General features: G+C 39.2%; 3 protein-coding genes across 3 annotated transcripts; 1 reads left to right on the top strand and 2 right to left on the bottom strand.

The window, feature by feature from the left end:
- Window positions 1-147: 147 nt before the first annotated feature.
- Window positions 148-6,933, bottom strand: layna (layilin a). The gene is made up of 8 exons (XM_066661591.1): window positions 6,858-6,933; window positions 5,974-5,991; window positions 4,814-5,111; window positions 3,476-3,633; window positions 3,022-3,066; window positions 2,496-2,591; window positions 2,162-2,264; window positions 148-1,665 (listed from the first exon to the last, which is right to left on the bottom strand). Exons 1-8 carry the CDS (start codon window positions 6,931-6,933, stop codon window positions 1,311-1,313), a joined length of 1,149 nt encoding a protein of 382 aa, XP_066517688.1. The 3' UTR covers window positions 148-1,310.
- Window positions 6,934-7,729: 796 nt separating this feature from the next.
- On the bottom strand, window positions 7,730-19,647 carry hoatz (HOATZ cilia and flagella associated protein). Its single transcript, XM_066662283.1, has 6 exons — window positions 19,419-19,647; window positions 18,771-18,806; window positions 18,627-18,697; window positions 11,053-11,112; window positions 10,052-10,104; window positions 7,730-8,086 (listed from the first exon to the last, which is right to left on the bottom strand). The coding sequence occupies exons 1-6, from the start codon at window positions 19,606-19,608 to the stop codon at window positions 8,020-8,022; spliced, it is 477 nt and encodes a 158-aa protein (XP_066518380.1). The 5' UTR covers window positions 19,609-19,647; the 3' UTR covers window positions 7,730-8,019.
- Window positions 19,648-24,118: 4,471 nt separating this feature from the next.
- On the top strand, window positions 24,119-27,378 carry btg4 (B-cell translocation gene 4). The gene is made up of 4 exons (XM_066661471.1): window positions 24,119-24,472; window positions 25,172-25,309; window positions 26,202-26,451; window positions 27,067-27,378. Exons 1-4 carry the CDS (start codon window positions 24,300-24,302, stop codon window positions 27,196-27,198), a joined length of 693 nt encoding a protein of 230 aa, XP_066517568.1. The 5' UTR covers window positions 24,119-24,299; the 3' UTR covers window positions 27,199-27,378.
- The last annotated feature ends 273 nt before the right edge of the window (window positions 27,379-27,651 follow it).

Raw genomic sequence — 27,651 nt, 5'->3', positions numbered from 1 at the left:
CATGCAAAAAAAGTAAATTGTATTTTACAGCGACACCAACTGGATATTACTGTGTACTACTTCTCTATGCTAATACAGTTTCATAATGCACATAAATATGAGCAAAAACTGTGCTCACATTGTCATTAGACTGCTTTATTAACGGGATTCATTAACATCAGCACAGATCACATTCAAACATTTCTGAAATAAAATGCAGAGAATATTTGGATTTGCAAATATTGCAAATATTTTGGAATTGCAAGCAAACATTTTCCAAGCCATGGCCATCATTATAAGATCACATTAGAATCTTTTAGACGAATGCCTAATGAAATAAAAACAGCATACCAGGGCCATGCAAACCCACAGATGAGGAGGCAAGCACATACAGAACCATCTTATTCTAGCATATTCATATATTAGCCTCACAATTTTGGCATCATTTAATAATTAAACTGTAAATAAAGTAAATCCAGAGTGTTTTGGTGTAAAATAAGACATGTTCTCAATGGAGCTGAAAGGGACTAGAAATCCAGAGTTTAGTGTTTCTAAAGTTACATCACAGGAAGATAATGAAATGGCTATGAATATGCTGCCTGACCCTTGAGACATTGTTTAACAATAGTTTTACTGTATGGTTTTGTCCTACAACATATACTTAAACAGTTGCATACTGAGTGCATCATAGGAAAAACAGTCCCCAAAAAAGCATATATTCCAGACTGGCAATTCTTTCACCAATGCAGTGCAGGGATCGTCACCCCAGTTCCTCAACACCACTGCACAGAAATCCCAGTTCACTTTAAACCAGGGTGAATGACTTTGTCCATCTCCATGACTGGAGACCACAGAAAAATGTGACTGAATCTGAAGAAGACATGGAGTGCTCCAGTTTTGATCAGTTGATATTTCATTTGGTTATGTACAGTCATCAAAATCTGTTAAAAAAGATAAACTCTTAGCAACAAAACTACTTTGCTCGAGCAGTCAATAAGATGAATGAACAAAAAAAAGTCCTCAAAGGATTCATGATATTTATAAACAATTTCTTAAAATGTTTGAATGATCTTTGTTTTCATGCGAATGCAAGAACCCACCATTAGTCCTTGATTTCCACTGAGCTTAATCTTTAGAAACACCTGAGTCCACTGTATTTGCATATTTTGCCATTTGGTCTCATATGAGAAAGTTGACATATTTCACTGTTCTCAGAATCCATAATTTTGTATTCTGTACATATTCCACAAAGGCAGAAAAACCAAACAGGGAGAGAGAATAGGAGACCTTGGACCTCAGTGTGATAAACAGCCTGGGTCTCACTGTGTCCTTCAGTAGCCGTACAGCTCATTGTCCAACCAGCCATGTTCTCTGTAGTGTCTCAGACTTCCCCGGCCAGGGTAGCTTGTCTCGTAGATCTCGTTGGTAACAAAGCCACTCTCGGTGCTGGCGAGTGTGACAAAACCGCTCTCTGTGTCCCGGCCTCCCAGATTGTCGTAATCTCCGGGCGGAGTGTCTGGAGAGGAGCCCAGGAAGGAAGTGTTCTTGATATCGGGTCGGGTTCCGGCCAGATCTGCGTCATGTTGCCTCCGGATCACGTTGTAGACGTCAGGGCTGGGGCTGTTACAGCGGTCACCTGTCCAATAACCAGGTTCCTTAGGCGGAGTCTCTGTGCGCTCCTTTCTCCTGCAAAGTGTGAAGAAAATGTTTTAATACTTGAAACTTTAGTTGCTGATTAACAACTTGACTGGAGAGATACAGGAATATCTTAAAGCTTCATCACACTTGCTCACCCCCAAATAATTTCAGTAATGAATGGAGGAAATGTTCCAACGTTTTTCAAATTAACTGCTGCATCTGTAACATTCTCAAGTTTCAATCTTAAATATATTTGCCAGCTGTTTAGCAGCAATTAATTATTTGATTCAAAAGTTTCTTTTGATTAATCATATTAACAAAAACTTTGAAAATGTGTGACCCTGGGTTGAGCTGCTAGGGAGCAATGAGGGATGAACCTAGAGCAGTAAGAACCCCCTTCTTAAAAAAAAAAACAAAAAACAAAAGAACAACCAAACACATACACATCCGTTTTGAGGTAAAATGATCATACCCTGAAAATTAGAAACCTGACATATTCAGACATCATTTATAGGCTTTGGTGATTAGAAGAATAATGTTGTACCTTCTGGAGAACAGCTTGAAGCAGAAAACTCCAGTTGCTACAATTAAGAGCAGGAGTAGAGGTATTGTAGGAAGAATAATGTAGGCAATATTGAGAGCATTATCTGAGAAAGATGGGAAAGGCAAAGCATTAAAAATTATATTCAAAATAACACAGTGTTTAGAAACACATTTAGCAGCGTGTGACAGTGGAGGCTATTTTACACTGTAGGTCAGCATTTAATATACAGAATTTAGTCACTCCAAATATTCATGACTGTTTTTGTTGTTTTAACAGGTTGGAAAAGTAAAGCGGGTCATTAGTAAACATTATGAAATGGCAGTTCAGGATTTGAGTTGTGTACCTGTTGGTTCAGAAAAAACTACCTTCAGTCCATCCTCATTAGTGGTTACTGAAGGTTTTCTGGGGACTTTGGCTGTTGGAAAAACATCTTAAAAAGAAATAAAATCAGTACATAATCATTAAGAATTATGAAGCATGAAAAACAACAAAATAAGGAGGAATACAACTAGTTTCCTAGATATTATACACATTGCAGATGAGATTTTCCTGACATAAATGCATTTCTTAACCACTAGGTGTCCTGATTTGACCGCACGACAAGATTCAAGACAATAGGCTGGATACACTGGTCTAATAACCTTGTTTTGTTCATTTTCTAAGTGAAAACAAGTGTATGTCCTCTTTGTAAATCATTCTGTATACTCATACATACTTATGGTTCATACGTAAGGTTATACATTATACATATTTTATTCATACAGCATTTGAACATTTCTTTCCTCTTCAGTCAGTGTCAGAAACCTAATCAATGGATTGACGAATTTATACTTTTAGGTATTTTTCTATAAATCTATTACCTCCACGTGTTCTGTTTGCTGCAATGGTGGGGACGGGTGCTCTGTCTGAAAAAATACAGTAATAATCAGTGCATGACAGTATCTTGAACTTTTCATTCTCTTATGATCATGATATTTCATGCACAGGGTCAGGATGTGTGTGTCTTTTGTTCCGCTCCCTCAGGGAGGCGAATGCAGTCTTTGTGGGGGTGGCATAATGGAGCTCTGTGTATTGATACAACTGCAAGGCATATCAGACATATAGGGTGAATATCAGAATGTGGCATTTTGTGGCATGAAATGAGATTTAAAGACACACTTTTACACATTTTAGACTTGGGCAGTGGAGCAGTGGACCTGCAGTCTCTGAAGCGATGACACTTTCACATTCATGGTACATAAGAACATGTTCAGAACCAACTTTCATTTCAGACCTCTCTAATGTATATATGTGTGTATATATGGTCCCCCTCACCTTTGGTATACTTGCAGATGAAGTTGTTCTTAGTCTCACAGTTGTCATCGTTCCACTGGAACATATAAAGTCCCCCAACACTTGCAGGAGCTGATGGCTGGTGGTACATCACCACACACACTTCGTAACCACAAGACGGCTCATCCCAGTGCCAGTTCCTGCCCAAACACACACAAAGTGACCACACTCAGCAGTGATACATACATTCTTAAACCTTAGAGGATTCTTCCAAGTTCTTTGGCAAAATTGGTCCTATATAAAACCATGAAATCCATGGTGAAGCGGATCTCCAGACTGTGTGAGAAAATGTTGTATGTTATACTAAATATCTAGCACGTTTTTAAAAATGGTTTTGTATAGCACCTAAAAACCATTATTCCACTGTAACAAGCTTGACTTTGTAACAGTAGAGTAACACATTTTGGTGCTACATGAAACCCTTTACGGGCGGCACGGTGGTGCAGCAGGTAGCGTCGCAGTCACACAGCTCCAGGGACCTGGAGGTTGTGGGTTCGATTCCCGCTCTGGGTGACTGTCTGTGAGGAGTTTAGTGTGTTCTCCCAGTGTCCGCGTGGGTTTCCTCCCACAGTCCACAAAAAAAAAAAAAAAAACACACATTGGTAGGTGGATTGGCGACTCAAAAAAGTGTCTGTAGGTGTGAGTGAATGTGTGTGTGTGTGTCTGTGTTGCCCTGTGAAGGACTGGCGTCCCCTCCAGGGTGTATTCCCACCTTGTGCCCAATGATTCCATGTAGGCTCTGGACCCACCGTGACCCTGAATTTGATAAGCGATTACAGATAATGAATGAATGAATGAAACCCTTTACAAAAATGTGTGATATAGAACCAAATAAATACTTTCTCTGTCAATCTAAAGAACCATTTTATCAGACATAGAACTATTAAATCATGCAAACAGTTCATGGTTCGAACAAGGACCCCTGCTTTTACTTAATAATCTTATAGAAACCACTTTTTAAAAAGAGTAGGCTATTCATGAATTGCACAAATGCATCATACAACACATGTGAATAAATGCGGTGTCAACCAATCATGATTACTAGCTTAGTCACTGATCTCTAGACTGATAATTACAGAACATACAAGAAAGCACTGTGTTATTGTACAAAAGCATAAAGAAAACATTGATATAATCTTTATTCAGTACTAAACAGACATGTGAGGCACATTTGAACCCTTTCAGCCTGAGAAATGAACCCTGGCAAGGAACCAAATGCAGTCAAATGGATCTTTGACTGCATTTGTCTGGTTAAAGACTCTGCCTTTCTTTAAAAACCCTTTTAGTGTAGAGTTCTAGTGAGAATTTCTCGTATCAGACCTGAAGGTTGAGCGGCTGCCGTCCATCCAGTAATACTGAGATGCACAGTCTCCGCTGCTATCTTCGTATTTGGGTTCTCGGCGAAGGCCAATCCAGAAGTCTCCATCAGAGGCTTTGAGGTCCTCGATAAAGCCCTCGATAAGTCTCTGTTCTGCAGGAGACTCGATGCTAAGGAGCTCTCCTCCGTCGCTCCTGCATGCTCGGTCGGCCTCCTCAAAGTTCAGTTTCCGCCGGTTGTCCTGGAAGTATGCTATTTTATAGCAGGGCTTTTCTGTACCACGTTTACAGATCTGCTGGCCTTTAAAAGGAACATGGGAAGTGGGGCAGTAGTTATACGTGGTGAAAGTGTTACATGAAAGTGTTGCATCTACATCCAGAGATGTAATTTGAGTATATTAAATTTTGTATCTGAATGTACATTCCGTGCAACTCTTTGATGTTAAAATAGTAAGTAAATTCTGAGTTTCCTTTTTTAATAGTGTTGACAGGTGGCAGTCTATTTTATTGTAAAACACAATTACAAATGCTACTTTATACCACTTTAAGCTGATGGTCATACTGTTACACATGCACAAAGCAAGCCTTAGTCAAGCAAAAAAATAAATAACAGGAACATATTAAGACATTGTTGGCACAAATAATATAAAATATGTAAACATACCCACCTTCAGTGAAAGAAAAAACCTTTAATGTCAGTGGGGTGTTGTTTATAAGCTAGAAGACATATTCTGTGCAAAATATGCAGTCTGCACTGCAGCTGAACAGTTCTGCGTCAAAACTGCAGTCTTCCAAAGAGAGTCAAATGAGTGAATTCAGACAGCAAAGGTTTCTAATATTGTAAGATTAAGGAACCAATCCTGCAAAATTGTGGGCTTTTTGAGCTTTTTGTGGGCCCTGCGGTAGAGGGGTGAGTGGAGATGGTGTTAGGGACTAATCGTATATTAATAGATTCACATGTACTAAATGAAGGCAAAGTTCTAAAGTTATGTCTAAGTCAGTTTAAAACTATTCAAGGTTTTTATTCTTGGAAATAACTTCTGAATCTGTAATTCTGAAAAGGTTTCTAGAGGTTAATTTGATGGAAGAATTGTGCAGATACTTAAGATGGCTTCCGTTACTCATTAAGTGAATTGTGCATGAGTAAGGCTTGTAAGACTTACCTCTGGGCTCATACATATCTGTGGAGAGGGGGAACAGAACAGAGCCGAGTTTACAGGCCGTAAAGACAGAGAAACGCTTTCATCAGGATCAAAAGAAGCAGTAATGAGAGTCTACACACACACAGCTAATGACCTGACTGCAGAAACCAAAAAAATGCATAAACTACAGGAGGCAAAATGTAGCCAGAGACAGAAAGTTTTAACGAACTTCCTCTTGAAAAAGAAATAACACAAACACACACACACATTTATGAGCATTTTAAATTTCAAATCCACCTACCAGCATGGGAATCTGGACTGTGGGAGGGGCACTATGCCACATTAACACTGGTCTTTCTATATTAAATACACTGTATTCAAAGGGTTTTGACAGCTCTTGTAGTTCAGTTACTTTGGTTCACCAATTATGAACACTTATAAAAGGCAAGAAGATAAAATGGGAACCTATAGGACACCATGCTTAACGTCTCTCAGCACTGGGTCTGGAGCAGTGCAACTACATTCTGGAGTGACCGAGCTCTGTTCAGTAATTAAGTATTAGCCCAGTGCCTGTCTTCAATAATGTTTATGTGGCTGAAAGCCATAGATAGCCATAGCCCACCAAAAAAATTATCTACAGCAAAAGTAAAAAAGTAAACACGCTAAACATTAAAGCAGTTAAACATTTTACGTGTATTGTTTAATGTGCCCTTGTAATAATATATCTATATATGTAATGTAATAATAATATATTTATGTAATAATAATATATCTAAGTAATAATATATCTAATATATATATTTCTATAACACAAAGGAACAAAAAGCTTTACATAACTACTTAATTAACCCTAAATCAATTTGCTCAGAAAGAAAGAAATGCAAACGCTACGAACGTGAACTTACCGCCCAACACTTTGAATCCTGATGCGGGAAAACAAAGCAGCAGCGCCGCGAGAGTCACCACAGTCATCCCCTTCATCTCACTGCCCTCCTCTCATGCTTCTTTCACACTGAAACACTAAAGACTAGCATTTTAACGCCTCCTTAAGTTCAGTCTATGAGATCCAGAGTGGAGAACTCAGAAGTGCCGTTGGACTCAGAGCCAGTGAAAGACCCCTGTCTCCGCAGACCGCGCGCACGCCTTGAAGAGATGCGTCGGGGGTGCACACCAGACCCAAACCACCCGGAGGTCATGAACGGACCACCAACCGAGCCCCTCACAAACCACACCCCCTCTGCCCCGCCTTAAAAGACGGATTCATTTGCATAATTTAATTTCCTCTGCTTTAACCGTGATATCATGTAATTCAACATAAAACAAATGTTGTTTTGTCGAGAATATGTATCTTTTTTTATTCATTTATATATCAAGAAACAAACAGTAGTTTTCCTGACATAACGTTTTACTGTGGTGTTATAATAGTTAATGTTGTATTTGTTTATCCCAAAACATTTGTAACTTTGTGATAATTATCATCCAGTTAATGACCTCGATACATTAAATAAACGTATGTAAAATATATGCTAAAAATAACAAATAAATGGAATAAAAGTGGTATGCAAAACCATGACTTTAATTTCATTATCTGTAATGTAACCTACATTTAATTTTGAAGTTTTTAAATTACAGCTGTCAAACAATTAATAATGATTAGTCACATTGTTTTGTGTACCAGCAATTAACTTAAAAAAAAAAAAAAACACAACAAATCTGATCACAATGTGTTTACAACTTTTTAATCGTTATTAATAATGAATTGAAGAAAATTTACAGTTTTCATCAGCAATGTACAGGCAGAGCCACTGTGGCACCATGCTTCAGCAAAGGAGGATCTTAGGTTCCCAATTTGCTTGTTCCTTTTGTTAGTTTGATGTTCTCTGATTAACCACACACCCCTTGTGTATGCTGTCCGCCGCTGTCCTCCAAATGTGTTGAATGTTTAAAGGTTATATTTTAACAAGAGTGCTGCAGTGGTGTCTGTACAAATTATGTCTTTAATGGATATGCTTTAAACCGGACTGTCTCTTTGTAGAAAATCACTACTTTGGAATGTTTCATACAGCTTTATTTTAATGCTTGGACTTCTTTTATATCCTGAACTAGATGCTCAGCAGGTGTTTTTAGATGAAGCCTATAGAAAAACAACATAAATGCACAGAATCAGAACGCAGGCTTGAACAGAAATGTAAACAATTGTGACAAGTTGATCTATCCAGTCATGGATAACAGTTTGGGAGGACATGGTCGAATTTTGGTGATTTATTTTTGATTAAGTAAAGTATACATATTTAAATATGGATGTGTTAAGTTAATTCATTCATTCATTGTCTGTAACCACTTATCCAGTTCAGGGTCACAGTGGGTCCGGAGCATGCCTCGGAATCAATGGGTGCAAGGTGGGGACACACCCTGGAGGGGGCACTAGTCCTTCGCAGGGCGACACACACTCACACATTCACTCACACCTGTGGACACCAACGTGTGTTTTTGGACTGTGGGAGGAAACCGGAGCACCCAGACACAGGGAAAACACACCAAGATCCTCACAGATAGTCACCCGGAGCAGGGCTCGAACCCAAAACCTTCAGGTCCCTGGAGCTGTGTGACAGCGACATTATCTGCTGCTCCAACACGCTAACTTGTTCCACTTTTTTTTTTTACTGTAATCTGATCTGAGTGGTAAAAAACTTTGCCTATTACTAAATGTAAGTTATTTCCTAGTCTAACAAATGATTCAACAAACTGCCATATATTAAGAAACAAAAACAGGTGCAGAGCATTTGTTCCCTAAAGAGCTTGATTTGATTGTATTCCCCACATGCCCCCATCTACAAGAATATTGCTTAAAGATATACACACAAGAAATGTTTTCTCAGGATTAAAGAAAGTGCTGCACGTCTACTCTTCACCTCGGTTCCCAACTAATCATCAAAGAGTAGCTATCCTTAGTGATTCAAGAAAAGTGTTACAGAATAAAGTAGGTCAAAATCAGCAAAAGAACTGTTTTATACAGTGAGACAGTAAATCAATGGACTTGAACTCTCCTGACTCAACATTAGCTTAATAAAATCCCCAGGGCTCTGCAATTGAGAGGAAATCTAATCACTAGAGGATGTCAGATCATTCCAATCAATATCCAAATTTTATTCTTCCTATAGCTAATTAATGAGTAATTAAAAAAAAAAGGATTATAAACATGCATCTAACGACTACCCAAACACACCTCAGCTGCCTTGTCAATTCCTTTCCCATGGCATGGGGAGACTGGTATATGATAGCTCCCTTACAAAAGGAAGCAGACTGTCTATGAAAAGTAAGCGGAATACAAAACCTCATAGGACTCTTGACACCCACACAGCAAATTTGCCAGCGTTAAATCAGCATTAAAACTTGAAAACGAATCCATACATTTTTCTGTCCATAATTTCAGGGTGACAACTCAGGTCTGAAAGAACATGGAGATGTAACAAAGCTGAAATTGAGAAAATAAAACAGATAAAAATAGAAAAGAAAAGTCCACTGGAAAAATGAAAATTGTTTCAGTTTTCCAGTAAATTTTTTTTCTTTTTTTTTTTAAACCTGTTTTCTGAGACTGAAGGTTTTATGGCGTAAGGTTTTATATGTGCAACCAACTTCTAAGACAAGTCCTAAACATGTACAAAAACAAAATCTATCCCAACTGTCCACTTCCTTCTCTCTCTCTCTCTCTCTCTCTCTCTCTCTCTCTCTCTCTCACACACACACACACACACACACACACACACACACACACACATACAAACTTTCTCCTAATACCTAAAGCTGGAGCAATTCCTCTACCCTGCTTTCCAAGGGAGTAGCCTATTATTTGTTTCCTTTATTTTACCTAGAGGTGATTTGTGGCAGCAGCATCAGCAAAACAGCCCCCCTCCCACTTTCTCCGGCAGTAAATTCCAGTCAGGAAAGAGAGGGTTACTGCCTCTGCATCCACACAATCAATGAAGGGCTCTATCAGGCACTAATCTTCTTTTATCGTAAGCGATTCAAAGCCTAATTCCCCTGCTGCTCTGTCCCCAAAGGACACTGACATTCAACAGCTTCAGTTTTCTTGGGGTACCTTTCTGGCAGCTCAGACTTTCTCGGCTTGTGTTGAAAGGATATCATCTCCTTCTGTGGAGGACAAATAATTAACATTATGAATAATTAACAATTATGAATAAACATGAGATTTAATTCTAATAAATAACAGTTTAATAGAAATAATAAAAGAAAATAATAAAAGAAAAAGAAGTTATTTTATGTCAGATTCACTTCTATTCACAGTGGAGGACATTTGATACATTTGCTATTTTAAATGTACTTTTCTGTAGTGCACCAATGCTATATGTGTAAACAATTCAGCAAAACAATCTGTTTTGAAATCATGGTTTTTGTGATGTCATGATACCCAGTGCATAAACCTCTATACAAATATCAGGCCTGCAGCAGTCTAGCTCTGCCCATTCATACTGATGTTATAAGGAGTGTTCCATCCCTAATGGCCGAACTCACTCATTTGCATGTACTCTATCACTCTTGAAGGCACACTAAGGAAAACGACCAGTTTAATTGTATAAGAAATTAACAACAAGCCTTCTTGGTAAAAGCATGGCCTCTTATGGTGCAATGCTTTAATGCACATTTGTGCAAAGTAAGCATGCAAAAGCAAACACTGCTTATGAGGCACAGTCTTAATATGAGTTATAGGATTTATGGCAGGGGGGAGGATAAAGCCCCAGCCTCTCATCATCACCCTTTTCCCCAGAGAGGCATGAACGCCCACTGGGGGGCAAGTTCCAGCCCACTCCATCCCCCTTCTCACTGGGGCGGCCAGTTTCAGAAATGCTGAGGCTTTGAGGAAAAAGTGCTGAGGAGAGTAAGAAAGAGAGATCTAATGGATGGGAGAAGAATAAAACACTTGGCTGTCCACAAGAGTCCCCTCCTACCCTCTCCAAACACACATAGAAAGCGAGTGTGTGTGTGTGTGTGTGTGTGGGGGGGGGACACACACTTATATTCTGTAATACACACAAATGAGTAGAACCTGGATTTAGGCAGATCCTGTACCTGGATCCTTACCTTAATTCGCTCTTCTCTCTGCTTCTTCAAGAGCGCCATGATCTCTTCTCGTTTGTTCCCCTTCAAGAAAAACACACAGAAAATGAAACGGCACGCAGTACAAACCTCAGTTCAGTTTGTTTAAATAGCACAACACATTGTCCCATAGCAGCTTTCAAGGCTCAGACCCAAAGAAGCAAAATGATGGCACCAAGAACAGAACAGAAATGAAGAAGAACACCAAGAGGAACCAAGGCTCAAAAGCAGAAACAACCTTAAAAGCAAACATTAAAAGAGACAAAGACTAAAGTAAAAACTCCCAAAAAGCGTATGGAAGAAACACTGAGAGAAAACAAGTCTCAAAAGAATAAACCTCTTAGTAGCATGAGGAAACACTAAGTGGAACCAAGATCCAAAATGAATGACATCCTAAAGCATGAGAAAGGATCTCTGAGAGGAACCAAGACTCAACACCATAAGAAGGAAATATCAAAGGGAACCATGACTCATTAGAGAAATTCATTGAGATCTGGAAGAAAAACAACAGGAAGCAAGACTTGAACTGAAAGTGGAAAAAACACTTCATGAAGAAGAAACAGCGTGAGGAGCCAAGGGTCAAAAGCAAATTGATGTGCAGCTATATGTTTTACAGGATCTTAAATTTATTACGATATTTAGAACCCCAGTTTTGTGATGATGTCATTAATAATGTGAATCGACAAGAAACTAATAAGAAAGCTGGAGTAGGTGATTTCGTAAGTATTCAAATAAAAGAAAAATGTCCCACCCCACAAACACACATAGCTTGATAAGGCTCACGGAGACAGTGTTGGAGAAAGATTTTCAAGATTTTCATACACTTTCCACCTATCTCATGTCTCATTCACATGTAAGAAAACACCTAACATTTTGGTAATAGACATGGAGTGTGTTTATTTTGAATGATGTTTCGAAACAGCCATATTTACATGTTCCTGACTACTCTGAATCTTCACACCTCCACAAATGAATACATGTGCAGCATATGTGCACGTGGGCAGGGTGGTATAGGTAGGTAGACACCCTGGTAAAGAGTAAAGAGTATTTCAAGTAATATAAGAAAAAGAGGTTTGGCTTTAAGACAAATCACCTACACTGCTTTTAACACACTTTTACAAGAAAACAGTCAACAATACATACAGGGGTTGGACAATGAAAGTGAAACACCTGGTTTTAGACCACAATAATCTAGTATGGTGTAGGGCCTCCTTTTGCAGCCAATACAGCATCAATTCATCTTGGGAATGACATATACAAGTCCTGCACAGTGGTCAGAGGGATTTTAAGCCTTTCTTCTTGCAGGATAGTGGTCAGGTCACTACATGATGCTGATGGAGGATAACGTTTCCTGACTCGCTCCTCCAAAACACCCCAAAGTGTCTCAATAATATTTAGATCTGGTGACTGTGAAGGCCATGGGAGATGTTCAACTTCACTTTCATGTTCATAAAACCAATCTTTCACCAGTCTTGCTGTGTGTATTGGTGCATTGTCGTCCTGATACACTGCACCACTTTCAGGATACAATGTTTGAAACATTGGATGCACATGGTCTTACTGGTGCAATGTTCAATTAATGAAGATTGGCCACCAGGCTGCTCCAATTTAGCCATGAAACCTCCCACACTAAAATGACAGGTGTTTCAGTTTCATTGTCTAACCCCTGTACTTCATGGCCTCTTTGGTCACTTTGGGTTTTGGACTGAGATCTATAAGGTGTATATATATGTAGATAAGGTAATACTGTAAGTAAGGAGCTCATGATGGGAATGCTATCCTCAATGTAAAAAACAAACCAAGAAGTCCAGAGAGAGATGGATAGTGTAAGTAAACTGATATAGCCACCTGTATTTCAGATCCACAGGAAGACTATGTACACATATTCTTTGTGATGCTGAGAAGGCAGCAGTCAGTTCAACATGGAAGACATCCAAAATCTGCAGTGGCTAAACAAGCCTCATAACTCTGCTTTACCACATCCACATTGTGGCTACATGGCAGGCTGGAGTTTAATGTCATTTGATTGATTCTGTTGCGAAAATTGCCTGTGTAGCCATTCATCAAGCGGACATGATTTCACAGCGGGTTAATCAGTTACCGTAATGTAATGCAGCGTCAGATCTGATTATTATCGTTAGCTATAAACATCAATCATGCTACATGCTGCTAAAGCACCTATAAAGAGAAACCAAAAGGAGTTTTCCGTCCAAAGTATCATCTATAAATTCCATCCAACAACATAATGGCTGAAATACATTACTCCCATACTTTCGTGTCCTTCCCCTCTCTTATTCTGCACACTCAACACAGAAACTGCACAAATGTCTTTGCATCCAGCATTAAGTGAGTCTCTCTAATGGAAAAGGCTATTTTTCCTAATAAAAGCAGACATTTCTCTCTAGATCTCTGTGCTGGAGGCCTAGGAAAGAAGGTCAATTAGTTAAGAGGACTCAAATGAACGGAGTTTAGTCTCCCGAGGGCTATCTATCCTGGGGTTTCCATGTTGATTGCTCTCTGTGGGCCAGTGGCAAATGAGAGGAACTCTTCTTCACTCTAAATGGTAACTGGAATTGAATAACTTAGCAAGGGGTCATTGGGGAATAGCACATTTGCTGTTTATGAAATTTTGTTACTGGAAAATGACATTCACACTTTTTTTTCCTCATTCACTTTAAGCAAAGTCCTTAAAAATACATCTAAATATCCTTAAGAGTGATCCCTGATAAAGTATTGGCGTAATCTAGGCTCTGTCTATTAGGGAATATACTGCATATATATTGCCCTCTGCAATCCAGATCCCATTAGCATTAGCATCTACAATGCATCCAAAATTAACCAACAGAAAAAGTATTCAAAAAACAAAGCAACAGCACAGATATTCTATTACATATTGACAGACAATATAGTTGTTGTTGTTCCGCTTTCACTCCACATAGTCAACTTAGCATAGGTTTGCTGCATGCCCTTCTTGAAGCAACCATTTCAGTGACCCGCAGGACCCCCAGCTGGCCACATCAAATTCCATACATACAATAACCTGAGGCAAGGTCTGAACACCAGACCTCCAGGCCCCAGAGCTGTGCCACTGGCGGAAGCTTCCAAGTTCATCAGTCAGTGCATCCAACAAAAAAGGCAGCACAGAGCCACTTTTATACAGGTGTAGAAAATGCATTAGCTGATAGAAAGCTCAGATTCCACACGCTTAACATTTTTACTGTGTCCAGTGTGTACAGGCAAGTGTGGTAACTACTCTGGCTCCAGATACAAATGAATTAAAAGGCAAAAAGTGTCTCACTGGCACCGTCTGCATTCAAAAGCCAATTCCGAACAGGGTGATATACACTTCCTCACTCCGGCTGATCCCCACAGAGGGATAAATGGATGCTCCCTGAATGCTCAGAGCCCATCTCCGATGAATTGATCTGCAGTGTACACACTGCAGGCCTTAGCCCACTAATCCGATTAGTGGCTGCGGTTAGCAGGACATAGCAAGAGATCTCCACAGTAACATTCATCACTAAAGGAGCAAGGGGCTAAGTGGGGCTAAGAAGCTCGTTAAAGATGCCAGCCTCTGGGATAGCATTACCGAATTGGCTCTGTGGTGGTTCTGCAGTGGGAGAATTTACACAGTTTGGACAGCGATGGAGCACTCTAAATCAAAGTGCTCTAGACTCCTCTTATCACATTAGCCCTGGTTAAAGCATCAGGTGCACACAGAAACGGACAGTCACTCAGGAGGGTTTTATTAGCTGATGATATGAAGCACATCAGGAGCTGTAAATGTTTTAGGGGAATCACTCTATCCATTAAAGTTGGGCGATATAAATGGAAATTTCTATCGGAATAATTTCCATAAAGTAACAATACAGTGAGACAGCTTTGTGGAAAAGTTAGAGATCATGTTGCATTTATTTTAATGCAACAAGGAGATTTCATATAAAATAGCATAGTTCAAAATGAATCTTACACCTCCTAGAATGTCACCATCGGATAAGCAGTAGTCCAACCATCTCTTTGTTTCTAGGAGACAGGTGAAGATCAAGGAATTAGATGGACCATGAGAAGAAGGCATCTTGAGAACCAACATCTAAGACTGAACTTTGAAGTTGTGAAATTATATGCCGCATGAAATCAAGTCTCTGGAAAATCTGTAAGCTAAAAAGAGGAAAGGGTGGGAAGAGATAACCCTGAAAAATGTGTTGTTCAATTTGGGTTTGAGTTTCTATTAAATTTTCTAAAGACTTTTTTTTCTGCTATTTTCCTGGCAATGAAATAAATCCAATAAAAATAAAACAGTTCACATAGAAAAGCCCTCTTGCAAAAATCAACCATTTAACTTGTTAACATGTCATTGTGGTGTTGTTTATACACTAGACAGGGGTCACAAATAGGTGGACAGCGGTACAGGTCCGGAATCAGTCGCTGTACTACCTGGAACTGTAAATAAATAATTAAGAGCTGTTTGTTTTTGAACAGATTGTTTAAGTGGTGTGACCCTTCCAGTCATTATGGTTCAGGTTTAGCGCTTCAGGAAACTCACAGACTAATCACATACATTTTGCATATTACACGTGAGCTAACTCAGCCAATCAGGCTTTTGAATTATGATGAGTGTTGTGACTTGAATGATAAACAAAGGGCTGGGCTCTGGACACCACTGTCGTGGGGCCAGTAAAAATATCCCAAGGGATGTGAAAAAAGCTATTTTGGGACAATTTTGAGATGACAGTGTGGTGTGAGGTAAAACCAGAAACTATTAAGGGAACGATTACCAGCTGAAATATTCTCATAATGCTGAACTTATGAACTTTATTAACGAATAAACTTCCATCCTTCAACATAAAGAACCAATCAGCTTGCTGTTAATGGGTAAAGTCCTACTCTCCAGCAATAAGAGTCAATCAGATTGCTGGTTATGGAAAAGCAGTACATTCAGCTGCAACTAGAAGACAGGTCAACAGGTACTTTGTCTACATGTGAATTTTTTTTTTCAAAATCATTTTATTTGTAAATTTTACCTGAAATGTGAAAAATACATTTTATGTAGAGTATTTGTTATCTATAATTATTTATAAATCTTGTTAACTACATAATATATTCCTGTAACTACAAGGCTACCTCAATATGCAGGATATGGCACAGATCATAATGAAAGTTATGCATTATATTCCGAATATTATCTTGAGAAACTTTTTTGTCTAACTTGACCTTAATTCATTTTAATGAATTTCCCCAGCAGTAGACTATGCATCATGAGTGAATAAAATGTTAACATCATGGCTGATCTTTCTGCTTTGAAACTGCAGTGTTCCAAAGAAAATTTCAAATGGGCAAATTCAGATATCCAGGATTTCTGACATCATAAACCTAAAGAACCAATCCTATCAACTTGTGTTGTGGGAGTGAACTCCATAACTTTAACGTAACGCTTTGGCAAAGAAACCAGAGGAGAGGCTCTAGCAGGCTAAATTCATATTTACATTGATGGCAAAGATATGTTTTGGTTGTAACATTGATAAAAGAGGAGTAGCGAGCCTTCACATGAGTCACAGCACAAGGCAGAGCAGGCCTTGCCAAGTTCCAGTGGGCTGCAGAAGCCAGCATCATATCACGCACTTCTCACCACCTGATGTTCTCAGTTAGCCAGATAACTTGAGCCCAAGTCTGAGGAATAGCCAAGAGAAATATCATTCCCAGTTGACAGGCTTGAATTTGGGCTTGTGTTATCTGGCTAAACTGAGAAATCCTGCTTTGTGGATTACCCTGCAAGTGGGGAAAACTGCTGCTGATGTTTCAACATAAGGATATTCATGGTTAAAGCCATGTATATGATGAAGCAAGTTGCTGGTATTTCCAGTGCAATTAATCAAGTTTATTGATTTTGTAGGTGTCTCATACAAAAACAAGACAGCCTTAGCTTAGCCTTTCTCACAATCACTGGACAAAATAAAACAACTTTATAAAGTGATTCAATCCATCTGCTGTCATTTCAGAGAGATCTAGTTAAAATCTCAGGGTGGGGGGTGGCAATGCATACGCCAGAGTCGATTTATGTCGCCATTTTAAGAGCACTGTGATGCTGGTGGGTGCTTCATTTGTTAATGCAGTCTGCTGAGCCTTTTTGCTCCAAGCCAGCAGATTCCGCCTGCCAGATCCACACCCAGCAAAACCCCTGATCTCAAGTCATCTTTCATCAAAGATCTATAACTGCCCACTGCACACTGCCTCCCAATCCACCATTAGTGCTAGTATACGTTTACAAAGGAGTAGAAGCAAATCAAATTAGTCTTGCATTTCATAAGAAAGATTACACATCTGTAGGAGTAATATGTCGAACTTGCAGGCCAAATTACTGGTAAAGGAAAATATTTATAATCATTAGAGTTGAACATGATCTGCACATGTTGCTAAATCCTACTGGGAGTCTGCTGGGAAATAGGTGGCAAATGCGGCCTGTTAAATAAAAGTGAATTAACTGTAAAGTTAAATAAAATATCTGTGTGAGTGTGTATATAAACAATCTGCTTTAAAAAAGTCACAGACACTAATCGTCGGTATTCATTGTCAATTTTGTCACCTCTACTGACCTTGCACTTTGTACTTAAACAAATACAGACTGTGGCCCATCTGTTGTTCTGCATATTTGTTAGCCCTCTTTCACCCTATTCTTCAATGGTTAGTATCACCATGGGACACTTTTATGAGTGGGTCGGACACAACAGTGCAGCTGGTGTTTAAACCCCTCAGTGTCATTGCTGGACTGAGAATAGCCCATCAACCCAAAATATCCAGCACCCAGTGACCACTAACGCAGGACTGGAGGATGACCAACACAAACCGTGCAGCAACAGATGAGCTAGTACCTCTGACTTTCTGCCTAAAATCTCCAGTAACACTGCTGTGTCTGATCCACTTCATACCTGCCCTTTGGTGGTCATTTGTGAGTCATGACCATTGAAGAACAGGGTGAAATGTGGCTACAAATCTATGCAGAGCAACAAATGGACTGCAGTCTGTAGTTGCACTTTTCAACATTATTTTTAAGTCATTAAAACTATGTGTTTGACAGCCACTTTCAGTATATCAGCAGAAATATTGAGGTTTACATTTGCTTTGCAATGAGAATCTTTGTGTTCTCACAAGCTGAGCTCTTTCTGTGCTCTTAGTAATTAAATTACAGCAAGATAGAACTGGCATGGTGTTATGAATACCCTTTTTCATATATAAAGATTCAGCAATGTGATGGAGGGTCAGAGCCCAGCACATCTCAGACAGAGCAGAAAAGAGCAGCATCATACATCACCGGCCACTTGAGCACGGAATCGAACCATCTTCCATCTCAGAGGAAGACTCATCTCCCAGTGCTATCAATACTTGGCTGGAGACGCTACTTTGAAGCATTTCCTCCTGGATTTCTCATTAAGCCTATGTGCTGTATTTTGTGCAAGTCATCATGATGCCAATTATGAAGCTGAATTTACAATTTCTAGGTGAGCTGATGTAATACCCCATGATCAAATAATGCAGCTGCAGTTCAGTGTGTGATTACGGCTCACCATTTCCATATATCTCTTCTTCTCATCCTCCCTCTGTCTCTGATAAGCCCTCTGAAGGATTTCATCATCTTCTGGTGAAGGGACATTTTGTCAGTGTGGGAAATGGTAACAGAATTGTAATGTCGACCAAAACATGCTACTTACTGGAGTCTGTTGAAATCTTGGAATCATGTTTGGTAGCTAAGAAGAAAACAACAACAAATAATAGTTAGGATTGTTTTTTACTTTAGCAGTGTAAAGACTACAGGTAGACTAACAGATATTATTCGCTCATCCTCTATAACTGCCTCATCCTAAACGGGGCAGCAGGCTGAAGACACACACACTTTCACCTGTGGACCATTTTACAGACACACATTTTAGGATTGTGGGATTATTCTCTGGAGCGCACAGAGAAACCCTGCACTGTCATGGAGAGAATACACCAAAACCCTCAAAGACCTGAAGTATGGATCAAATCCTAGACCCCAGGACACTGGAGCTATGCGGCAGTGTCACCACGCCACCCTGTAACATATCATAATAGTATAATAGAGCTGAGGTTTGGTAGAATTTTTTCATGCCACATCATTATTTGTATTTCAAATGCTGTTCATAAGATCTAGTGACACTTGAGGGTGGGGAGGTAGAAGAAATATCCAAGTGTAATCAGGAAGACTTGTGTTAAAAATACAGGGCAGGTCTTAGACGGAATATTCGTTTGGCTTACTGTAAAAGTAAGTTGTAAAAGCTCACAAGCTGTACGTTAATACACGACACAAACACAGCAGTTGCCAAGCATGTTTAACTCACGTTGTGGGGTCTTGGCGACTTTAAGCCGCTGTCTGATGTCCACAGAAATCAGACTGGACTCCACCGGCGGCTGCAGGGAAAGAGAGCTCCAGAAAAGCTTGGCATAAGCCACGTCTTCCTGAGACGAGCCTTCAAATACCGTGAAATATTTCTCAAACTCCGACAGGTCCAGGTCCTGCACTTCGTCCATGATCCGTGCTAAGCAGTTGTTGTTGGCTGTTTACAACCGCACGTTGTAATCATGGAAACGGGACGCGTTTCTGGCAATGTTGTCAAGGAGACGCGATATTTTGCGCTGTTATCATGGAGACAGGGACGCTTTCGTGGTTGTCAGGTAACGGGACGCTGTTAGGGAATTTCATGTCACCCGTGCTCTTTAGCATTTCATACCAGCTTTGATATGACTACAAACTATTCAGTATTTCTAGAAGGAAAAAAATGAATCACTTACATAAAACAATTCTAACTCTGTTGCTGTTAATATTAGCTAATATTTATATTATTTAACAAACAAACAAAAACATATTAATGTATTAACATTATCCCCTTGATTCCCTAAGACCTTCTATTTGAACTAATGCGATTTAACTAACTATATTTGTGTAGATAAGGACCAACATATCTTCGAGAAAGAAATTGAAAGGTTGCTGACTGTTTCATCAAGCCCCTTTAGTCCATCAGATTTAAGTATTTGTTTAATCCAGTGACATTTCATTGCTAATGAACACTGGCATTTGTCTGCATTATCTGTTATTGATACAGTGCCACATGAGGAATGTTATCTACACTCTGGTAACTTAGGAACACCTTGGATGATATTTCATAATGTATATCATATTAAAACTTGAATATAAACTGGACTTTGGACTTCTTCACTGTCAAAAAAATTGCTTGCACAGCTAATGAAGGACAAAATATCACACAAGACACTTCAGTAATTATATGCTTTTATTTATTATGAAGTTTCATTACAAATTTTTATTAGCCAACAAAACAATAAAAAATACAGATGTTGTACAGTGTGTTGAGAAGCACTGTTGTTCAGCTGGTAGTGAGGTTAGTGATTACTGCACAGTGTAATCAGCTAACTACACTGCCAGATGACCAAACAGCATTGATTCTAGAAGAGACCCTTAGAACACCATAGTCACCATAGTAACAAACCACATTACAATACAGCATCTAGATCAGTCTGACACACTGCAGTTGTATTGCGGTAACTGTCCAAATCTAAATATCAGAATCTGAAGATAATGATGTGTGTCTGCTTGCAGGCCGTTGTGTTGGCAGTATGGTTAGTGATTGTAGAGCGTATAAAACAATCAGCTAACAACACTGCCTACAAACCAACCCCAACTCATAATAATGAAGGCAAATACATAAACACAGAAAAGAAAAACTTACTAGCTTCACATTACTGAACTATACTATAGATTACAAAATAAAATCAATAAGCTTTTATACTTTTATACATATACAGTTACATGTATCACTCAGGAAAATATGCAAAAATAAAAAAATAATAAATAAGATTGCTTTCAAGACTGTTTAGTAGTAGTTTAGTAGTAAAAGGTAGGTCAATAAAGGCACAAAATTATTCATTTCAAATTGCAGTTACCTTCATGTACCCATTAAGATCCAAAGTAGGTTATGGCAGCCTTTTATGCTTGTAACACTGTACAGAAAAAAAAAATGTTATACTAAGTAATGTAATTTATATGGCATTTGTCAGCAGTGCATACAATAAATTATAAAAATTACATTGTAATTGGAAGTTCAGATAATATATTTTACATTCTCAGTCAGATCTTATTACAATAAATAACTAAATAGTTACATATTCTTTTAATTATTTTTATCACTTACCTGTTGAAGATGTGCAGTTATATGCCAAAATACACAATTGTTCATTTTACAACAAGACCTCATCTATGTCCTATGTCAACTATGACATGCCACATTCACCTACAGTCTCTTTAATATGTGTGTTTGTGTGTTGTGCGTCTCTTTGTTGTCACGGCCCTGGTTACGTCACACCACAAGGTGGGGTGGCAGGTGAATTAGATGGACTGAATAAAAGTTATTAAAAGCATTTTAAATGGTTCCTTTTTCCGTATATTTTGTACTACAAGAAACCTTGGGTGAATGTACAATTTGTATTATTGGTGAGGTGAAAAAACACAAATGTCAGGAGGTAAAGTCAGCACTCAATCTTTGCACTGAGGTGCATAACACCCACATTAAAGCCTAAAGGACTTAAAGCCCAGTGCATACACTGAACAAAAACTTTGGGCACTTCTGGTATTTAAGGTAAAATCAGGTGCCAAAATCAGTTATATCTACTCACCAAGCTGATACTTACGTTAGTTAACGTTCTCCTTTGCTGACAGGCTTGAGCGTTATTTTAACCAACACATATCAAGTCCAGTGTGTCTCTACAGCTCCACTCTTGTTTTGCCATACGGACTCTAGGGTTTTTATAACATGGACAAACTTAGAGATTGTTCAAATTCAGCGCCCAGTGAGGCGCCATTTCTCAGAGGCGGGAACCCCGGCGCCATTCACCTGGCCGTTACAGCAGTTTGTAGATGGATTTGTAAAACCACCTCTATTCCGGAATGCCCGCCCCAACTGCGCAGTGATTGGCTTCTGGGGTCCCTCTCCTCCACAATGATTGGCTGAGAGTTCACATTCACAGTAAGCCACAACCCTGGAGCGAGCGGCGGGACCGAATACGGGTAGATAATAAATGTGGGGCGAGCTCTACGTTCTCGTGTAAAGGTATTTCTTATATTATTGAAGGAATATATTATTTCGACAACAAGGTCCACTTTATTCGTGTAATTAACGTTTCGAAGTTTTCTAAGTTAAAAATGAGAGAGCTAATATACAATCAACTAGAAATATTTGGATTTCGTTGCAACACTGAGGGTCTAACACTGCAATATAAATAAAACGTGCGAATAAGAAAAAAGTTTCGGTTCCTTGTATTAAATTAATTTAATTATCATTAAATATCTTGCTCCCACGCACTAAATCATTCACAAATATTAATTAGTTCAGGTGCATTTTTTTAGGATTATTTAAATGTATGAAAATATTTCCTCTTTAAATGATGCAGTGCATTTTTCCGGAACTATAATTACCGACCCAATAATATTTTTTGCAATTATTCATGATTTTATTTATTTATTTATTTATTTATATGTATGTTTGTTTGTTTGTTTGTGTGAATTAATTAGCATTGTATGCATTTTGTCCTGAAAGTTCAAATAAAGTTTGAGTGTAGATTGGCTGGGGTAGGCTGTTATGGACACTATAACTGTCTATAAAATATAGTTTTTCTTTCATTTACAAAGCCAATTTGTCAATGGAATATCAATGGCACAAAAAGCACTCCCTGCGTATAGAAACGTTTAAAAAAATTAAAGTGCGTTGACTTAACCTATATAAATCACACAGTTATTCTTATATTTAACGTAATTTGCTACTTTAGACTAACAATACATCTGAGATAAATTTCCATGGTTGCGTCCAAAACCATGTAGCCTATTATTATACTACACGCAGCACAATGAATGCACTTCCGTTAGTGATGTAGTTGGATCATCTATCAGAGTTGTACGCGGACGTGGACGCAGCACATCTTACCTGCTGTCGTTGTGAATTGAAGGATAACTGTCAACCGGGTACTGTGTAACTTGCTATTGTTAGATTATTGTAGACGCGAAGAAGAAACAACATAGCTCAATGACTCCATAGATACGAAGACGAAACCCAGCTCCTTCAGTTATGTCCGAGAAAGCTGTGTTGTTGTTTCTGTTGGTAAGGTGCGTGTTGACCGGACAGGCCCTTGCTGGACTGAGTTACTAGAGAAACCATTTACTAAATGTTTCATGTAACAATAGAAGACATGCCCAGACCTGCCCAGGCCGTTTAAAGTTTAGCTTTTTACAAAATTCACAGTTGCCATGTATTACACTTCTGCATTGCAACATCACATATTCTACAACTTCCTTTGGGATCAGTAAAGTGGTATCTTATCTTATATCTTTCATTTCAAATATTTCTTATTAAACTATTCAGGCAGAAAGAAATATATAAAATCACACCAGTGTGGCGCCTTTTAATGTCCAAAGTGGCTGGGCCAAAGAAGAGGCACTTTTTTATTTTTGCATGCTACCATTTTTTTAATCAAAATAATGTTCCCCCTAAACGTATTTGCAAATCCCTTAGTGCCTCAAAAGTGGATTAGACAGAACTCTAAAGTTTTATTTTCATTCAGTATGTGCTGACTTATGAAACTTATGTAACTGTCCAAAGAAAAACATGTATCTCCACATATGTAACTTTATAGTAGAAGGAAAAACCCTTCTTAACTCTCAGTGGAAGTGAGTGTGAAAAGATTTTATGCCTAGTAATTTTGAGGCATTGGTATTGGTCCATGCATCATTAGACATTCAAAATGACTGAGGGCGGCAGCAGGTTACAGTCACACAGCTCCAGGGTCCTGGGGTTGTGGGTTTGGGCAAAACCATATTAAAAATCTTCTCCTTTGGCTCCATCTACAGGCCACTATTAGTAAAGCTCACCCAAGATGATCCTCTACCAATATGGAACACCTGTGGAAACACCTAATAAACAATCAACAGGGTAATTGGCCATTGACCCCTTTTAAAAAAGCAGCTTTGCTTTTCTCCTGATATGCTTTGGGTTTTCAGTGCGTGTTTGTGTTCTGTTTTTTTTTGTGGGGTTTGAGTTTCTGTCAGTTTTGTTAAGGCTTTTAGGACAAATTTTGGACAATTGGTTTTACTGTAGTTTTATTAGTTTTAGATTTAGAGAAACTAGGCTGTTTGTAGATAACCCCCTGAACCTGAGGAAATGAAGGAGGAGATTGCAGCCACTGTTTTCTTTGTAGTAAGACTGGCGAAGAAACACGGGAAGCTTGACCGCTCGCACAGGGAAAAGTTTGCAGTGGCTTTAATGTCGGAACTGTTTGAGAACTATAAAAGCCATTGGTACCCTGAGAACCCCTGCAGAGGACAGGCATTCCGGTGAGGGCCTCTAGGGTTTTATATCGCACAAACAAAGCAGACTTCTCAGTGTTGTGCTCTGTGACTTGGTGTACTGAAGATATTTGAACTATAAAAATAATACTATATATTGTATGACAACATTAGATAGTAAGTTTGTCTGTTGTATGTATAGTCTGTTTTCTTTGTTGCTCAGCTGTTAAATGTAGCAGTGTTCTTTAGCAACAAACAGGTGTCAAAAAGCCTTCCTTTTATTAAAGGCAATGGGTTTTTAAGGTGCATGGTGCAATAGTTTTTCAGATGGCTGGAAAAGGTTGTAATGTTTATGCTATGTATAGACCTGCCTTCCCTAAAGTACCTTAGACACTGGGAGATGATGATGATGATGATTATTTCTAATTCTTTTAGCATTTAATGGATCCATTAAGTATGTTCCTTAATGGACCCTATGACACTTGTATTCCTTCTCCTTTTGCCTTTTTGACAAAGTTTAACTTAAAATTGTCACCTGTTGAATAATGATGGGCCGATAAGAATAGTCTGAGTTAATGGTTAAATATATTTTATAAAACATGTGTTTCCCCTGTAAGTTGGCATTGTGGTGATGCAAGATCTTCTAACAGCGATTATACCAGTTTTCCATCATAAAGGCCATTTGTCTAAGTGTTGTGTATGAAGCTGCTTTCTAAATTGGTCTTTTGTGCTTTTTCTAATACTCAGCTGTCTAAGGATGAACAAGTCCCAAGTGATGGATCCACTGATTTTGTGTGCTTGCAAACAGAGTGGTGTGGATTATGAAGACCTGGGTTTGCCGAAAGAGATCACCATCTGGGTAGATCCAGGAGAAGTGTCATGCAGGTAATGGCCACTAGGTGGTCGTAGTTTCAGCCGTCATCTGACTTCAGGAATGTGGTCTCAAACTTCGGACATAAATGGAAGTCCCTTTTTTATATTTGCTAGGATTTTTGGTGCAGAATCTGAATCTAAGTTTCGGAGAATAACTTCAGTATTCGGAGAATAATCTCAGATTAACTCGGGGAATAATCTCGGTTCTCGGTTCTCTTCCACATCAGGACGACTACTGACCAATTAAATGTTTACAGAGAAGGTGATGACCAATAACGGTAGCTCTAGTCAGACCGTCCAATCAGAAGATTTTGGGCTACTTCACCATTCCCCCTTCTCACTCACGGAACCAATCGGAGTAGGGGAGGGCGGGACTAGTTTGTGAACGAAGCGCTTCTCGAAATTCTATGTAAACTCTAGAAAAACAAAATCCCGGACGTTTTTTAAGTCTAAAAGAGAACATGTCCGGGTAAAAGTGGACCCTAGTTAGACGTCATGTGTGGATACCTTTAATAAATGATTCTATTCACTTCGCTGACTACTTTCACAACTCTAGGCGCACACAATCTGTCTACGTTCATTGTCTGAAACTGCTTATCCAATTCAGGGTCGCGGTGGTTCTGGAGCCTTCCTGGAATCACTGGGTGGGAACACACCCTGGAGGGGGCGCCAATCCATCTGTCTAGATTTTATAGTAAAATAATAACCCAAAACAGTGTTTATCTAAATGTTGACCATATTCTTGGAATAATACAGACCTTTTCTTACTCAGCTATTCCGAGAATATTCTCAGAATTCTGACTTTATTCTGGCCCTAAAACGCTGTCGTACATCTAAGCCACTTGGTGTCAGTATAATACCTTTTCATGAGGGGGGGAGGAAAAATGGTCTGTCTACTTTTTAGGTATGGAGAGAAAACCACGCCATTTTGTGTGGCCCTGCTTGAGGGGGAGAAAAATGACAGGGAGTTTTCACAGAGGATAAACAAAGCTGTGGAGCGCGCTTCCTCAGATTACTACTCTGGAACATCCTCCGATGAAGAGAGCCCCAACAACAGCATAAGCAGCATGAGCAGCACAAGCAGTGTCAGCACAAACTCTGCTCCAGAGCCCAAGTGCATCCCCACGGTGTCCAACCCCAACAGCGTCTACCAGGTATAGAGAATTTCGCGAATAGAGCTTCAGGAATTTGAGAAATAGGCCAGGCACCTGTAGCAATTCTGTACAGAGAGCACGGGTTTGTGTTGTAAAGCGCAAGAAGTAGCAAATGGTTAACGTAAATGACTACTTTATTTTATTTTTCTATACGTTGAAACATGCAACAAGCAATCAAACTGCTTTGTAGTCCCTGAGGGGTGTTTTTAAAAAATGGGTTTAGTACAGAAGCCATAACATCCATACCACTAGATGTCACAACATAATCATTAGAGGAACTAATATTTTTAACCTAGACCAGTGGTTCAAGCTCTTAGAATTCCTCAACCGTGGTTTTTTTTTTTGTGGGGGGTGGCAGACAAGATTTGTGGTCTTGATCTTTCGGTTGGTATTTTCCTAACCTTAAAAAGCCAAGTGGCTAAGCTTGTAAATGGCACATTTATGGGGGGAGAAAGTTGCCTGAGTCTGTCGGGGAGGCGGGGGGAGGTTCCATTGTAAGCCACAGAATGGTGTTCCCTTGTGGAACGGGTAGACAGTCCCCTTTCAAGGTGAAGGTCAAAGTGCTTTGTTTCAATGATTTGAATCTCTTAAAATGCTTTCCTCTTATTCTTTCAGTTCAGGGACAGCTACCAGCAACATTCAACTGGACCCTACCCTCAACACAACTTCAAAAACTACTGGCCTTCACATGCTTTCTCTGGACCTCGAATGGACAAATACCACTGGTTCAGCAAGAGCCGCTCTTAAGACTCCCTAAATTTGTCTTTATTTGTTTTGATGCAGGTGTGTACACCTTGATGTAAATGTTTCAGAAATTATTTATGAGAATCTATTGCAGATTGCCTTCCAGGCACTTTTTATATTTACGCTTTTAATAAATTGTCTGTACAAAATCAAGTGGAGAAAATGGTCTAAATAAAAATCAGTTTTTAAAAGCCTGCGACTTGGTGAGTGACTGTGCCAGAAGATGGCAGCATGGCATCTTTCTGCTGTCTTGTTTTGGCTTAAAACATTGCTAACATGGCTCCAGACTTCAGTTTTCTATTGTCAAAGGGCCTCTTGATTCTGACATGGACATGATGGAAAAGGCCCTTACCCCTACAAAATTCCAACTAGGGTCAGGAGGTCAAGCCACTTTAGTGACTGCTCCTCTTGGATTTACTGCTGAGCTCAAACTAATGTAGCCAGAGCTGGGAATGG

The sequence above is a fragment of the Hoplias malabaricus genome, chromosome 2 (assembly GCF_029633855.1).
Source record: "Hoplias malabaricus isolate fHopMal1 chromosome 2, fHopMal1.hap1, whole genome shotgun sequence".
In the NCBI taxonomy this organism is placed as follows: Eukaryota; Metazoa; Chordata; class Actinopteri; order Characiformes; family Erythrinidae; genus Hoplias; species Hoplias malabaricus.
The sequence above is the reverse complement of the archived record's forward strand: the minus strand, read 5'-3'. Positions and strand labels throughout refer to the sequence as shown.